Source organism: Bos indicus x Bos taurus, chromosome 7 (assembly GCF_003369695.1).
Source record: "Bos indicus x Bos taurus breed Angus x Brahman F1 hybrid chromosome 7, Bos_hybrid_MaternalHap_v2.0, whole genome shotgun sequence".
Classification (NCBI taxonomy): domain Eukaryota; kingdom Metazoa; phylum Chordata; class Mammalia; order Artiodactyla; family Bovidae; genus Bos; species Bos indicus x Bos taurus.
In genome coordinates, this window is record NC_040082.1 from 69,839,663 (window position 1) to 69,856,100 (window position 16,438).

Here is a 16,438-nt window from a genome sequence, read left to right on the forward strand (position 1 = left end):
AGGATCACTGATCATGAATCACCATAATAAATAAAATAATCATTTAAAAGTTTGCAATATTGTGAAAAGTACTAAAATGTGACACTGAGATGTGAAGTGAGCAGATGCTATTGAAAAAATAATGCCAATAGACTTTTCAGTGCAGGGTTGCCACAAACTTTCAACTTGTAAAAAATATAATAAATGAAAAGGCCAATAAAGTGGCCTCAATAAAACAAGGTATACACATAATTGAAAAAGATATATATACTGAAGCATTATTTGCAATAGTCAAGATATGGAACCAAGCTAAATGACCCATCACCCATCAATGAATGAGTGGATAAAGAAAATGTGGTATATATACACATGAAATACTACAGGACCATAAAAAAATAAAATCTTGCTATTTGTGACAACATTGATGGGCTTTGAGGGCATTATGCTAAGTGAACTAAGTTAGAGAAACAAAAATACCGTATGATTGATTGTACTTATATGTGAACTACTAGGGGAAAAAAAAGCTCATAGACACAGAAAATAGACTGGCAATTGGCAGAGGTGGGAAGATGGACAAAATGGACTAACAGGGTCAAAAGGTATGAACTTTCACTTAGAAATTAAATAGGTAATGGAGATGTAATATACATCATGGTAACTATAATTAATAATACTGCTGCTAAGTCACTTCAGTCATGTCTGACTCTGTGCGACTCCATAGATGGCAGCCCACAAGACTCTCCCATCCCTGGGATTCTCCACGAAAGAACACTGGAGTGGGTTGCCATTTCCTTCTCCAACTCATGAAAGTGAAAATTGAAAGTGAAGTCACTCAGTTGTGTCCGACTCTTAGTGACCCCATGGACTACAGCCCACCAGGCCCTCTGTCTATGGGATTTTCCAGGCAAGAGTACTGGAGTGGGGTGCCATTGCCTTCTAGTATTGCCTTCTATTATTGCCTTAATAATAGTGTATTGTATATTTGAAAGTTGCTAAGGAAGTAAATTGTAAATGTTCTCATAACAAGAAAAAATTGTAACTATATGGAAACAGAATGTCAAATAGAATTACTATGGTAATAATTTTCCAATATATATGAATAGAGAATCATTATATTGTACACCTGAAACTAATATAGTGTTACATGTCGATTAGACCTTAATTTAAAAAATTAAAAAGCAAAGTGCTAGAGAGAATAATGATTAAGATCATAGCTTTCAGTATTGATTATCTCTTGCTGCTACATAAATAATCTAAGGTAAACGAGTTATCTTCCCCAAGTCAGTCTGCTTAGCAGTAAAACAGGAGTGAAAACATCTGCCTTATTGGATTGTTAAAGCCCTAAAGCCACCTCATGCGAAGAGTTGACTCATTGTAAAAGACTCTGATGCTGGGAGGGATTGGGGGCAGGAGGAGAAGGGGACGACAGAGGATGAGATGGCTGGATGGCATCACTGACTCAATGGACGTGAGTCTGAGTGAACTCTGGGAGTTGGTGATGGACAGGGAGGCCTGGCGTGCTGCGATTCATGGAGGTCGCAAAGAATCGGACACGACTGAGCGACTGAACTGAACTGAACTGAACTGAAGATAATCATGTAAAAGTGAAAGCGAAAGGAAAGTGAAGTTGTTCAGTCGTGTCCGACTCTGCAACCCCATGGGCTGTAGCCTACCACGCTTCTGCGTCCATGGGATTTTTCCAGGCAAGACTACTGGAGTGGGTTGCCATTTCCTTCTCCAGGGGATCTTCCCAGCCCAGGGATCGGACCTGGGTCTCCCGAATTGTAGGCAGACGCTTTACCATCTGAGCCACCACGGAAGTCAATCATGTAAAGCTGTTATTAAAGAATCTCACTCACACTGAGTGCTTAATCAAATAAGATAAAAAATAAAGCCAAGCCAAATCTGAAAAAAGAATAATTTGTATTTATTATTACAATAGCCTGTATCTATTTTTCTTTCTTCCTCCATACCTTTAGGATTCCTTGGTGGCTCAGACAGTAAAGAGTCTGCCTGCAATGTGGGAGACCCAGGTTTGATCCCTGAGTCAGAAAGTTCTCATGGAGAAGGAAATGGCAACCCACCCAGTAATCTTGCCTGAAATATCACATGGATGGAGGAGCCTGATGGGTTACAGTCCATAGGGTTGCAAAGAGTCAGACACGACTGAGTGACTTCACTACCCCCATACTTTTATCTTTTTTCAATATCCCTGCAACAGTTCCCTTTCTTGTATATTTTAGGTTCTGAGAGGAAACCTTAGAATCAGAAATTAGGAAAGGAAAGCGACACGATCACTTTTCATTTTAAAAAGGGAGCAAACCCTACTTTGCCCTGCTGCAACTCATGAATCAAAATCTGAGTGCTGATTTCCCATTAGAGATAAAATAATGAAATTCGGTAAGAACTATCCTAGAAGTACTTTTGATAGAATGGGTGGGGGGAGGGGGAGAGAGATGCAGCAACTGGATGTTCCACAAGAATATAGGAAATATTATAATATAGCTTTGAAAAAGCAGAGGAAGAAAGGTAATTTGCATTTATTTATCCATTTCAACCCCAGAGTTTGAATTCTTTTCAAATGTATTAGAGTTCTTTAGAATGTAAGACTGTGGGGGTGGGAGGAAATATGCTTATTACCTCATCTAGACTGAAGAGCAATGGCACCCCACTCCAGTACTCTTGCCTGGAAAATCCCATGGACAGAGGTGCCTGGTGGGCTGCAGTTCATTGGGTCACTGAGAGTCAGACATGACTGAGCAACTTCACTTTCACTTTTCATTTTCATGCATTGGAGAAGGAAATGGCAACCCACTCCAGTGTTCTTGCCTGGAGAATCCCAGGGATGGAGCCTGGTGGGCTGCCATCTACGGGGTCGCACAGAGTTGGACACAACTGAGGTGACTTAGCAGCAGCAGCAGACTGAAGAGATCTCTATGAATTTTAGATTTTATGTATAAAACCAAACATGCAGAGGTAGAGAATGAACATGGGGTTGGGGGGAAGGGAGGGTGGGATAAATTGGAAGAATAGGATTGACACATATATATATATATATATATTACAGTACCATGTGTAAAATAAATAGCTAGAGAGAAGCTGCTGTATACACAGGGAGCTCAACTTGGTGCTCTGTAATGACCTAGAGGGATGGTGGGGAGTGGGGAGGGAAGCTCAAGAGGGAGAGGATATATGTATACATATAGTTTATCCACTTTGTTGTACAACAGAAATTAAAACAACATCTTAAAGCAATTATACTCCAATTAAAAATACAATATAATTGTATTTTAATGCCAGTTGTATAATTGGCATTAAAAATACCAATTTTTAATAAAATTGGAGAAGGGGCAACAGAGGATGAGATGGTTGGATGACATCGCCGACTCAATGGACACGGGTTTGGGTGGATTCCAGGAGTTGGTGATGGACAGGGAGGCCTGGCATGCTGCAGTTCATGGGATCGCAAAGAGTCGGACATGACTGAGCAACCAAACTGAATTTGGTATAAATAATTTTAAAATGAATACTTCATAGGTTACCTGCACACAGGACTCAATTCCCTTTCAATAGTTTCATGGATTATATCATCTCCACCAAGAACTTGAGGGTGTACAGTCCTGTGGAAGGAGTTTGGAAATTGATGCAGTTCAGTAGTAAGACCCCTTGAATCAGCAAATAGCAACCCAGTTGCTTTCTGACAGCAATGGCATCAGTTGTGTCTTTCAACTCCGAGAGGAAACAGCTACTTGGCAAAGAACTTGTAGAGGGAATTCAAATGTCATTCAAACTGTCTGTTTTCTCTAGAGGCAATTGGATCTTTCAGTAGAAAACTTGAGGTGCTATGTTTCTTCCACTGACCAACACTTTTCTCCGTTTGCTCAGAATTCTACGTTCTGGGGTCTCATTTGTTGACATGACTGAGTCAAAGGTGGGCGCGACTTAACTCCTCCACTCAGAAGATGTTGGACTGTGCTTTCTATTTACTGACAAATTGAATAATCGTGCTGCACATGTATGAACTGTCATGGGGGGAGAGACCAGCATGGTACAGAGGGTCAGGGAGGCAATATAAGCCTTAGGAGGTAAGTAGGATGTGTTCTTATCAAGAAACCCCTTATCTGTTTACAAAGCCCTTATTCTTATTTTATACCACCTTTAAGCTCCCTCCCACTACCACCTTCAAAAGGCAAAGCAAGAATGCCTGAGAAAATGACCAATGCCTTATTAATGACTATGTAGAGAGAATTCAAACCTTCTGATAGTGATGGGAGCTATGGCAGACTTCGACCAAACTGGAAGAAAATTGCTTTCACAAACCTAATGTCCCTTTATCATCCTCAAGACTCTGTAGTTGAAGCAGGTACTTTCTCCACACATTACAGATGCAGAAATTAAGTTTCAGAAAAATTAAATGGCATAGTCAAGGTCAAAGACTAGGAAGGAGAGCAAGACATATATGTAACTCTTCTAATTCATGGTTCTGATTTCCCCAATATTTCAGTGTCCCTACAGAGATAAGGCTTCCCTGGTTGCTCAGCTTGTAAAGAATCCTCCTGCAATGCAGGTGACCCCAGTTTGATTCCTGGGTCAAGAAGATCCGCTGGAGAAGGAATAGGCTACTTATTCCAGTGTTCTTGGGTTTCCCTGATAGCTCAGCTGGTAAAGAATCTGCCTGCAATGCGGGAGACCTGGGTTTGATCCCTGGGTTGAGAAGATCCCCTGGAGAAGGGAATGACTACCCACTCAAATATTCTTGCCTGGAAATTTTCATGGACTACATTCCATGGGTCCCGAAGAGTTGGATATGACTGAGTGACTTTCATTTTCACTTTCAAAGAGGTAAGGAAAATCAGATAGGTGGAACTTGTGAAAGCAAGAGCAAGCACAGGAATGAGAAAGACATTTTTCATTTATTTATTTATTTATTTTATGCCAACTTTCTCAATTCATCCCAGGTGCTGGAAAGTGCCTCAGCATGAGAAGTGACAACCAAAGCATTTGGGGGGATCCCCCTAAGGACTTCATCCTTCTGGGTGTTTCTGACAGGCCATGGCTGGAACTCCCTCTCTTTGTGGTCCTCCTAGTGTCCTATGTGCTGGCCATGTTGGGGAACATTTCCATCATCTTGGTGTCCCGCCTGGATCCCCAGCTCCACAGCCCCATGTACATCTTCCTTAGCCACCTCTCCTTCCTGGACCTCTGCTATACCACCACCACTGTTCCTCAGATGCTGGTCAACATGGGCAGCTCCAGCAAGACCATCAGCTACAGTGGATGCACAGTACAGTATGCAATTTTCCACTGGTTGGGATGCACTGAGTGCATCATTTTGGCAGCCATGGCCCTGGACCGCTACGTGGCCATTTGCGAGCCCCTCCGATATACCATTATCATGCACCGCCCTTTATGCCAGCAGCTAGTGGCTGTGGCCTGGCTCAGTGGCTTTGGCAACTCCCTCGTTCAAGTGGTCCTGACAGTGCAGTTGCCTTTCTGTGGGCGACAGGTGCTAAATAACTTCTTCTGTGAAGTGCCAGCCATGATCAAGCTATCATGTACTGACACAGCTGTGAATGACACCACACTGGCGGTGCTGGTGGCCTTCTTTGTGCTGGTCCCCCTGGCTCTCATCCTTCTCTCCTATGGCTTCATTGTCCGTGCAGTGTTCAGAATTCAGTCCTCCAAGGGTCGGCACAAAGCCTTTGGGACCTGTTCTTCCCACCTGGTGGTGGTCTCCCTCTTCTACCTACCTGCCATCTACATGTACCTGCAATCTCCTTCCAGCTACTCCCAAGAGCAGGGCAAATTTATCTCCCTCTTCTATTCCATTATCACCCCCACCCTCAATCCCTTCATCTATACCCTAAGGAACAAGGATGTGAAGGGTGCTTTGAGAAGGCTTCTGGCAAGGATCTGGAGGTTCTGCATAAGGTACAGACCTGAGATGTGGTAGTTTCCATTAGTTAGAGAAAACTAGGCAGGTGTATTGTGTGCTTAGAGTACTTTTCATTAAGGAGTCAATAATGAAACAGTGTACTTGTTTTTGAGAGAGCCCAAAATTCGCTACCCAAAGTATCTCACTTCCTGTGTTCTCACAGTATCTAAAGTCCCACCTTTCCCAGGGATCTTTAATTCTAAGAGGCCATAATTAGGAACCGTTTAAACAGAATTGATGAAAAGATGCTTGCTCCTTGGAATAAAAGCTATGACCAACTAAGACAGCATATTAAAAAGCAGAGACATTACTTTGCCAAGGTCTGTCTAGTCAAGGCTATTGTTTTTCCAGTAGTCATGTATGGATGTGAGAGTTGGACTATAAAGAAAGCTGAGTGCTGAAGAATTGATGCTTTTGAACTGTGGTGTTGGAGAAGACTTGAGAGTCCCAGGGTCTGCAAGGAGATCCAACCAGTCCATCCTAAAGGAAATCAGTCCTGAATATTCACTGGAAGGGCTGATGTTGAATCTAAAATTCCTATATTTTGGCCATCTGATGCGAAGAACTGACTCATTTGAAAAGACCCTGATGCTGGAAAAGATTGAATGCAGGAGGAGAAGGGGGCGACAGATGATGAGATGGTTGGATGGCATCACTGACTCAGCAGACATTAATTTGAATAAACTCCAAGAGGTGGTGATGGACAGGGAGGCCTGACATGCTTCGTCCATGGGGTCACAAAGAGTCGGACACGACTGAGCGACTAAAGTGAACTGAACTGAATTGATGTCCAGTAAGTGTCAAATTATTTAGCTTCTAATTTCCTGATCTTTTCCCCTTTTCATGTTCCTGTTTTTCTTCTGCTTCTCCCATTTGTCTCTTTCTAAACTTTCTTCCTTTTCGCATTACTTCTAAGCATAAATAAGGTGAAACTAAGCAATCTTATACTACTTATAAGAAATTTATGCTCTTCTTCATATATTTAAATCTTCATAAATTATATGTGCTTTTGAAAAAATTCCAAAACTGAAGTAGATTACTTTCTTATTCCTGTCTTAGGTGGTGCTTTTTTCAAGTTAAAGTTTTTTTCTATAGAAAGTTTTTTCCACCATTTACTGAGAACTAGTACAAGCATATGTATTGTGAGTATATAAAACTCTATATTGGTTCTATGAGTACAAAAACAAACAAAAAAAATGGCATAATCTCTTTTCCAAAAAAGGGAATGCATTCTAATTGAGAACACAGGATATAAATACAATCCTAATTAATGACAATAAAAACTTTAAATAACAAGTTCAAGTTTATTGCAATAGCTAGTATTTGTAGCAGACTTCCAAATTGTAAGTACTACATTAAGTGCGTTTACACAGACCATCTTGTTTAATCTGCAGATAACTTTATAGTATAATCACTGTTATGATTCTTCATTGTCATAAAATAAATTAATTATTAGAGAGGTTGCAATAGCTTGGCCAAGGTCCTTCCAGTAAATGAAAGAACTGAGGCCAGAACTAAACCAGAACCGTGTGGGCCACTTCTCTTAGTAGTAAAACAGATGATAATGTTAGAACCTTATATTTGTATTTTGTTTTTTCCTGTTCTAGATTTCTTTAAATTTAATTCATTCATTTTTATCCCCCTGCCATGCATATGCCACATATGCAAGCATAAGAAATAGTGTATAATAATAGTAATATAAATAATGTATAAAAATTAAGAAAAAGCAAAATTGAAGAAGTCCTTCTACAGTAAGGACAAAAAAAGGAATATGAATCAGAAAGCTAAAGCATTTGATTTAAGAGGAGTGAAAAAGTGAAAAAATCATGACTATTCCTGGTACCAAGACGACGAAGGACTTTTCCCCCCTGGGCGACCATATAGCAGCCACTGGGTAGTAGCAAACATACATAATGATGCATGAGAGCTTACTCCTCTCGTTTTTCCTGATGACACAGATCCAATTCAACAAAGCAGTGTGACCTGGAAGAAAGTCAATCCACACATATAGCTATGAAATGAACTGACCTAATTCTAGAACACATGGAGAGTATTAAGTTTCTCAAAAGACATGCTAGATTAAAGATGATCTCAAGGTCTTTTCTATCTTGCAATGAGAAGTGGAGACTAATTTTCTTTTTAAGTGAGGACTGACCTTAGTGACTTGATTGACCATTTGAATGAACTTATGGTTGCTGGGGGAAAGGTAGGGAGGAAGGATAATTAGGGAATTTGGGATGGACACGTACACACTGCTATATTTAAAATGGATAACCAATAAAGACATAATGTATAGCACAGGGAACTCTGTTCAGTGTTATGTGACAGCCTGGATGGGAGGCGAGTTTGGGGCAGAATGGATACATGTATATATTTGGCTGAGTCCCTTTCTTGTTCAGGCCTGAAACTATGGCAACATTGTTAACTGACTATACACAATACAAAATAAAGATTTTTTAAAAATAAATAAATAAAGATATGGTTGTAAGAAAAACCTGGCAGCTTCCAGATAATAATATTCCTTCTGGGTCCCTAAAATCCCTAGGTAAGAAGTCCAGCTATCCTAAGACATCCTTGTTAGGGAAACTGCAGGTAAATTCTACTATACAAAACGAACGAGGCTTCCAGCCAGCTGTGCCATACCTGAGTGGAACCATCCTAGACCTCCCCACTAGTTGAAGACCTTCTAGTGACCTTGGTAGACATAACATGGAGCAGATGAGTCTCCCTCCCAGCTGAGCTCTGCTCAAATTCCTAACCCACAAAATGGTGAGACAGAGAAGCCTGGGGGGCTACAGTCCATAGGATTGCAAAGAATTGGACACAACAGAAGTGACTTAGCAATAAAATAGTTGTCACTCTAGTAATAATAGTTGGAGAAGGCAATGGCAACCCACTCCAGTACTCTTGCCTGGAGAATCCCAGGGATGGTGGAGCCTGGTGGGCTGCCATCTATGGGGTTGCACAGAGTTGGGCACGACTGAAGCAACTTAGCAGCAGCAGCAGTTGTTACTCTAAGCCACTAAATTTCACTCTGGGTGGGACAGCAGAGGGCAGTGGCAGGCAGCCATAGATAACTAGAATACTAGGAACCCCTGGACTATTCAATATTAGTTATATAAAGCCACAGGTAAACATGGTGAATTTTCCAGAAGCATCAATGTTATGCAACATTTTAGGGGAAAATATTTAAATAACTCAACTAATAAATAAATTAAAACATGTTTATATTACAATCAACTGACATGATAGATATAAAAATATAGGTAAATTTTTATAATGAAACACAAGACTCCAAATATTTTATATGCTCTTGGTGCTCTGCTTTGTTTTACAGTAAACTTCTTGAAATTCACTTTCCTCTGCCTTTGTAACTACTTTGTAGAAAAATGAGAAAAACTTATGAAAAGGAAATAATAGAATGTGTGTGTTCTTCATGTACTCTTTCAAAAATATCATTTTTCCCAAGAAAGATTTGGAAATATATTGGTTTGTACTGTGAATATAGAGAGACTCTTTGAGAGGTTCTTGGAAGTAGTTATATGTTGCCAATTAAGAGCAAAGCCATGGTCTTCAATGGTCACATCTTGGATACTTTACTCAAAATGACTCAATGCCTAACTTGGTGTCTCAAGGTGTCTACCCTGAGTAGACACCCTCTTGAAGTGAACATGAAAGTCAGCAGAATATCAAAACCTTCCTCAAGAAAGCTTGGCAATATATATTCTAAAATTTCACTGCCACCTATAGAGGGTCAGCCTTTGATCGATAAAGGTTTTTCACACACTAAATATGGGGTTTGCAAAATATTCAGGTAGTTGTTAGCCATATCACCTTGTGGCAGAATCATTAATTATTGAGATTTGTATAGAAAAAAAGAATGATATTAACTCTAGGGTTTCCATGGCACTTATTTCTTTTTTATTTTTGTTTATTTTTATTGGATTATAGTTGATTTACAATGTCGTGTTAGTTTCTGCTGCACAGTTCAGTGAATCATTTTTAGACTGTTTTCCCATCTAGGCCACTACATAGTTTCGAGTAGTTTCCTGCACTACCCAGTAGGTATATCTATTTTATATGTAATAGTCTGTATATGACAATCCCGATCTGCCCATTTATTCCTTCCTCCCTTACCCTCTGGTAACCATAAAATTATTTTCTGCATCTGTAACTCTCTGTTTTGTAAATAAGTTCATTTGTATCATTTTTTAGATTCCAGATATAAGTGATATCATACGCTATTTCTCCTTCTCTGTCTGATTTACTTCACTCACTATGACAACCTCTAGGTCCATCCATGGTGCTACAAACAGCATTGCTTCATATTTTCTTATGGCTGAGTGATATCCCATTGTATTATATATAGGTACCACATCTCAGTTTATCCATCCCTTGGTCAATGAACCTTTAGGTTACTTCCATGTCCTGGCTATCGTAAATAGTGCTCCGGTGAAGACTGGAGTACATGTATCTTTTTGAATTATGGTTTTGTTGTTGTTTTTCAGTTGCTAAGTTGTGTCTGACTCTGTGATCCCATGAACTGCAGCATGCCAGACTTCACTGTCCTTCACTGTCTCCCGGAGTTTGTTCAAACTCATATCCATTCAGTCTGTGATGCCATCCAATCATCTCATCCTCTGTCACCCTCTTCTCCTCCTGCCCTCAATCTTTGCCAGCATCAGAGTCTTTACCAATGAGTTGGTTCTTCACATTAGTTGGCCAAAGTATTGGAGCTTCAGCTTCAGCATCAGTTCTTCCAATCGGATATTCAGGGTTGATTGCCTTTAGGATTAATTAGTTTTATCTCCTTGCAGTGCAAGAGGCTCTCAAGAGTCTTCTCCAGCACCACAATTAGAAGGCATCAATTCTTTGGTACTCAGCCTTCTTTATGGTCCAGCTCTCACATCCTACTGGATGACTGTAAAAACTATAGCTTTGACTATATGAATCTTTGTTGGCAAAGTGATGTCTCTACTTTTTAATATGCTATCTAGGTTTGTCATAGCTTTTCTTCCAAGGAGCAAGCATCATTTAATTTCATGGCTGCAGTTGCTTTCTGTAGTGATTTTGGGGCCCAAGAAAACAAAATCTGCCACTGTTTCCATTGTTTCCTCATATATTTACCATGAAGTAATGGGACCAGATGCCTTAATCTTAGTTTTTTAATGTTGAGTTTTAAGCCAGCGTATGCATGTCACTTATTTCTGACATTAATCATTTAGCAGACCCAAAGTCTAATCAGGTCACTCTTAGTCCATGAAGATAAAATAAATAAAATAAATGTTTTAATTCTTTATTTCTCTAAAGAATTACTACAATCTTCCATGTTTCCCCCATTAGCAATTATCAGATGTTTTAAAAATCATGTAAGTTAAGCACACAAATTTGACCTTTTTCAAGTGCTTTCACTTTTTTAATGCCTTTGGAACTCATTATATTTCAAGAAAAACCCAAATTTCTAAATAAAACATATGCTTATCCTTGTCCTTTCTCTTAGTTTCATCTCCTATGATGGCTGTCCATCCACCAGGCATTAGTTCTTCCTCTGCTCATCCTTGTCTCCTATATCCATATTGCAGTTGTAAAGACTGATTCAAGGCATAAGGTTCTAATGCAGCATCCTTTTTTCAGTTGATTTTGAAAACTACATTTTCATTCTACATAAATTCCAGCCAAATTCTCCAGCATAAGGATAACCATTTTATGTTATATCACATAAACATGTAAGTCTTGTGCAGTTCAATTCAGTCATTCACTTGTGTCTGACTCTTCACAACCCCATGGACCACAGCATGCCAGGCCTCCCTGCTTCCAGAGTTTACTCAAACTAATCTCCATTGAGTTGGTGATGCCATGCAACCATCTCAACCTCTGTTGTCCCCTTATCCTCCTGCCTTCAATCTTTCCCAGCATCAGGATCTTTTCAAATGAGTCAGCTCTTCACATCAGGTGGCCAAAGTATTGGAGTTTCAGCTTCAACATCAGTCCTTCCAATGAACACCCAGGACTGATCTCCTTTAGGATGGACTGGTTGGATCTCCTTGCAGTCCAAGGGACTCTCAAGAGTCTTCTCCAGCACCACAGTTCAAAAGCATCAATTCTTCGGTGCTCAGCTTTCTTTATAGACCAACTCTCACATCCATACATGACTACTGGAAAAACCATAGCCTTGATGAGATGGACCTTTGTTGGCAAAGTAATGTCTCTGCTTTTTAATATGCTGTTTAGGTTGATCATAACTTGTTACTCTCATTTTATTCTGGGGGTGGAGGTGCAGTTAAGTCATCACAGTGTTTCTCTAAGTGCTTATTTTACTGAAAATGACAGGCCTGGCATTTTATAATACAATTATGGTGCATGGTTTATATTAATATTTTCAAATTCATCACATTTGGCCATCTCTAGAACATAGTAACAACCAATGACCTTGAGAGATGTTGAAAATAGATATTACTGCTGGCACATCTTGACAATTTCTTTTTTCATCCCCTTTTATCCCAAGGATATCTGTTCACTATGTTGCTGAACTCAGGTTTGGCTGCTCGCTTCTCAAAAGTCATGAAAGAGGCCAGGTTGGTGGAAATGAAAACTTGCTTTGTTTCAGAGCCTGGCAACCGGTGGGAGGTGGAGGGAGTGGATGCCTGTCCAAAGGCCAACTCCCCTTGACAGAAACAGCACAGTCAGCTCTGGCAGTCATCTTGAAATTGGTCATTGGTAGTCCAACAAGCATCATCTTAATTCTTTTTGTTTGTTTGTTTGCTTTAACTTTTTATTTTATATTGGGATATAGCTGATTAACAAACAATGCTGTGACAGTCTCAGGTGAACAGTGAAGAACTCAGCCATACATACGCATGTATCCATTCTTCCACAAACTCCCCTCCCTTCCAAGCTGCCACATAACATTGAGCAGAGTTCCATGTACTATACAGTAGGTCCTTGTTGGTTATCCATTTTAAATATAGAAGTGTGTACATGTCTATCTCAAACTCCTTAACTGTCCCTTTCCCCCTTACCTTGATTATTTTAAGTACAGTTGATCTTCGGTTCCAGGGTCAGTTTGTTCCCATTTCCTTGAGGCCAGTTATCAGAATTCTGGCAGGTTATGTCACCACTACAGTCTGGTCATCATGTAATTAACTTGTCCACAGGGTAGATGTTTCAGTATCTATAAGACAGCTCACAGGACATGATTCAGAATATTATCTATAGCCTCTGAGAAGGAAGCAAAGGTCCTTGACTATGCTTAATGACTAAACTATTATTATTTAGTCTCCTTTGTCTGCTTTCCTTTGTTTCTGTATGTTCTCATTTCTCTGATGAAACTTATTATTTGCCTAATGTTTTTCCACAGAGAAAGGCAAGCTGAGAACATGTGGAGGTGGGGCCAAGGACCCTAGGGTCTTGCTGTTTCAACTATATAATGTGTGAAACACACATCATGAAAATTAGAATCATGATCTTACCCCAAGTATATTGAGATTTATCATTTTCTTCCTTTGAACCTCAATATCATCTATTTTATGAAATCTTCCTTGCTGAACTAAAAGAGGCACACCAAAACTTCCCCTAGTCCCATCTCCTCACCCCCAACTCCTGAAACCTCCCTTGGTCATCTCTTGGCACACATACTCAATTCTCATGTTCACTTATTTTTATTCACACTCCATACTAAATAGTACTGTGCTGGCTCTAAAGTTATTGCCTCTCAATGTCAAGTTGACTCCTTTGCATTCCTCTTTGCAGAACTGGGACTCTGAGTAAAAGGCTTCTTACTGGGTGGCTGCTTCCTATAAATTCTTCCATTTAGAAGCATGGTACTCAGGCTAAAAAAGACAGAATTACTATTTCATCCTGCTTTCTTATATGTCTCAAATTCATCTCAGCAACACTGCTTTCCCTCAGCTGCAGCAGCTTATTCCAGAGGCAGTAGCTGCTCCAGTATGCAACACTTGAAGAACCAGACCTTCATATCCCTCTGGAACACCAACATCAACCCAGCAGCTCTCCTTTCTCAGAGGCTGAGATTCAACCCCATGGGACCCTCTTCCAAAGATCCAATAAATCCAACTCACCTGCTAACTGAAGTTGCTTCCCCCATGAAACTTTTGTTTTTCTCTCTCTTGTCAAGTGGACAATCACTAATCTAATCACCTGGTTTCTATCATGACTGTACTCAAAGGGGGCAAAGACAATACAAAGAGTGCATAGGGTCAGTGTAGAAAAAAGTGAAACCAATGTTAGTGGAGTGTAGACTTCATAATATGTCAAGGTTGGACATAGAAGCAAGTCAGTGGAGTAAAAATGAATCCTTGTTAATGCATTTCAGATCATTGCCCGAATGTCCATGAATATAATTCATTGTCATCCTCGTCCATACTCAGTGTCAGCCATGCCACGGGGGAATGTCATCCCCCCACTGTGTCCACCAGGAAAGGCAGTAGTTTGAAGCAGTCTCTCCACCTGGAAAAATATTGCAGTCAACAGTTTACTGCATAACATCCATTTTTTTAAGGATAAAAATCTAAGCTTTAAAAAATCCTCTATAGTGAGAGAAAATGTCAAAGGACTAAATCTTCAGGAAAAACATGTAGCAAAATAACCCTCTGAGATATACTTTTATGTTTAAAGCCAATGGTTTTATTGAGATGTTACTTCATATCACACAATTCATTCATTTATAATGTACAATTCAATATGACACCTAAAGCACAAGCTACAAAATTTTAAAAATAAACAAGTGAAACTGAAAATGTTCTGCACAGCAAAAGAAACCACCAGAGAAATGAAAAGACAACCTAAGGAATAGGAAAAAATATTTGCAAACAATATATCTAATACAGGGTTGATATTCAAAACATATAGAGAACTTGTACAACTTAATAAAAAAAAACCCAATTAAAAATTGGCAAGAACTTGAGTAGAATATATGAAAGGCTAAAATGTACATGGAAAGATATTCGACATCACTAGTCATTAGGGAAATGCAAATCAAAGTTACGGGAAGCTATCACTTCACACCTGTTACAATAGCCATCATCAAAAAGCCAAGGGCTAAACACTGGCATGAATGTGGAGAAAAGGGAAGATTTGTGAACTATTGGTGGGATAGTAAATTTTTTCAGCCACTACTGAGGTTCTTCAAAAACATAAAAATAAAACTACCATATGATCCAGAAACTCCACTTCTGGGATAGGAATGTATCCAAGAAATGAAAACACTAACTCAAAAACATATTTGCAGTTATGTTTATAGCAGCATTAATTACAATAGCTATGACTTCGAAACAGTCTAAGGGTCTATCAATGGAAGAATGGATAAAGAAGTTGTGACATAGATATAAGTATAGATAGAGATAATGAAATATTATTCAGCCATAAATAATGAAAAAGTCCTGCCAATTGTGATCTGAATGGACCTTGAAGGCATTATGCTAAGTGAAATAAATCAGACCAAAAAAGACAAACATTATATAATCTTAGTTTATGTGTAGAATCTAAATAAAAATAAAACCTCATAGAAAAAAGAGGTAAGACGTGTCTGGTGAGGAAGAAGGAGGTGAGAGAGGGAACTGGAGAAAGGAGGCCAAAAGACACAAAGCTCCAGTTATAAGATAAATAAGTAATAAGAATGCAATGTACAGTGGGATGATTTGAGAGAATAGCATTGAAACATGTATATTACCATATGTGAAATAGATCGCCAGTCCAGGTTCAATGCATGGGACAGGGAGCTCCAGGCTGGTGCATTGGGAAGACCCTGAGGGATGGGATGGGGAGGGAAGTAGGAGGGGTTTCAGGATGGGGAACACATGTACACCCATGGCTGATTCATGTCAATGTATGGCAAAACAACACTACAATATTATAATTAGCCTCCAATTTAAATAAATTTTTTTAAAAAAGAATGCAAGGTAGAACATGAAGACTACAGCTAACATAGCTGTATGCTATATAGGAAAGTTGCTAATAAAGTAGACCTTAGAGTTTTCAACACAATGATTTTTTTCCTTCTTATTCCTTCTTTTTTATTGTTTCTATATGAGAAGATGGATATTATTGAATCTATTGTGGTAATCATTTCATACATATATAAATCAAACTATAAAGCTGTACACCTTGAACTTGTATAGTGAAGTATGTCAACTATTTTCAATAAAACTGGAAAAATGGAAAATTCAATGGCTTTTAGTATATCTACAGATTTGTAAACTCAGCACAATTTTGGATTTCTTTTCTTCAGAGAATGCTCACTCTCCTTAGTCATCACACCGCTAAAAGTTCATTCCACCACACCCCTAGTCCTAGGCAACCATCTATTGTCTGTCTCTATAGATTTGCCTATTTAAGACATTCCTCTGAAATATTTGAGGTGCATTTTTTATTCCCAGTGATTACTGGTACCCTAGAGTTTCCCCACTGAGGCTGAAGCATCTGCTGTTTCAGTAGTGTAAAGAAACCATTCTTAACTTTGACATTTATCTTTAAAAACCTAAAGGAAAACAACCCTGAAAATTCATT

At 39.3% G+C, this 16,438-nt stretch overlaps 1 protein-coding gene across 1 annotated transcript; it reads left to right on the top strand.

The window, feature by feature from the left end:
- Positions 1-4,957: 4,957 nt before the first annotated feature.
- LOC113896610 (olfactory receptor 2B11) lies at positions 4,958-6,507 on the top strand (the record flags this gene model as incomplete). The annotated part of the gene is made up of 2 exons (XM_027548841.1): positions 4,958-5,885; positions 6,491-6,507. Coding segments are annotated over exons 1-2 (945 nt in total), but the record flags the coding sequence as incomplete, so codon positions are not given.
- Between the last annotated feature and the right edge of the window lie 9,931 nt (positions 6,508-16,438).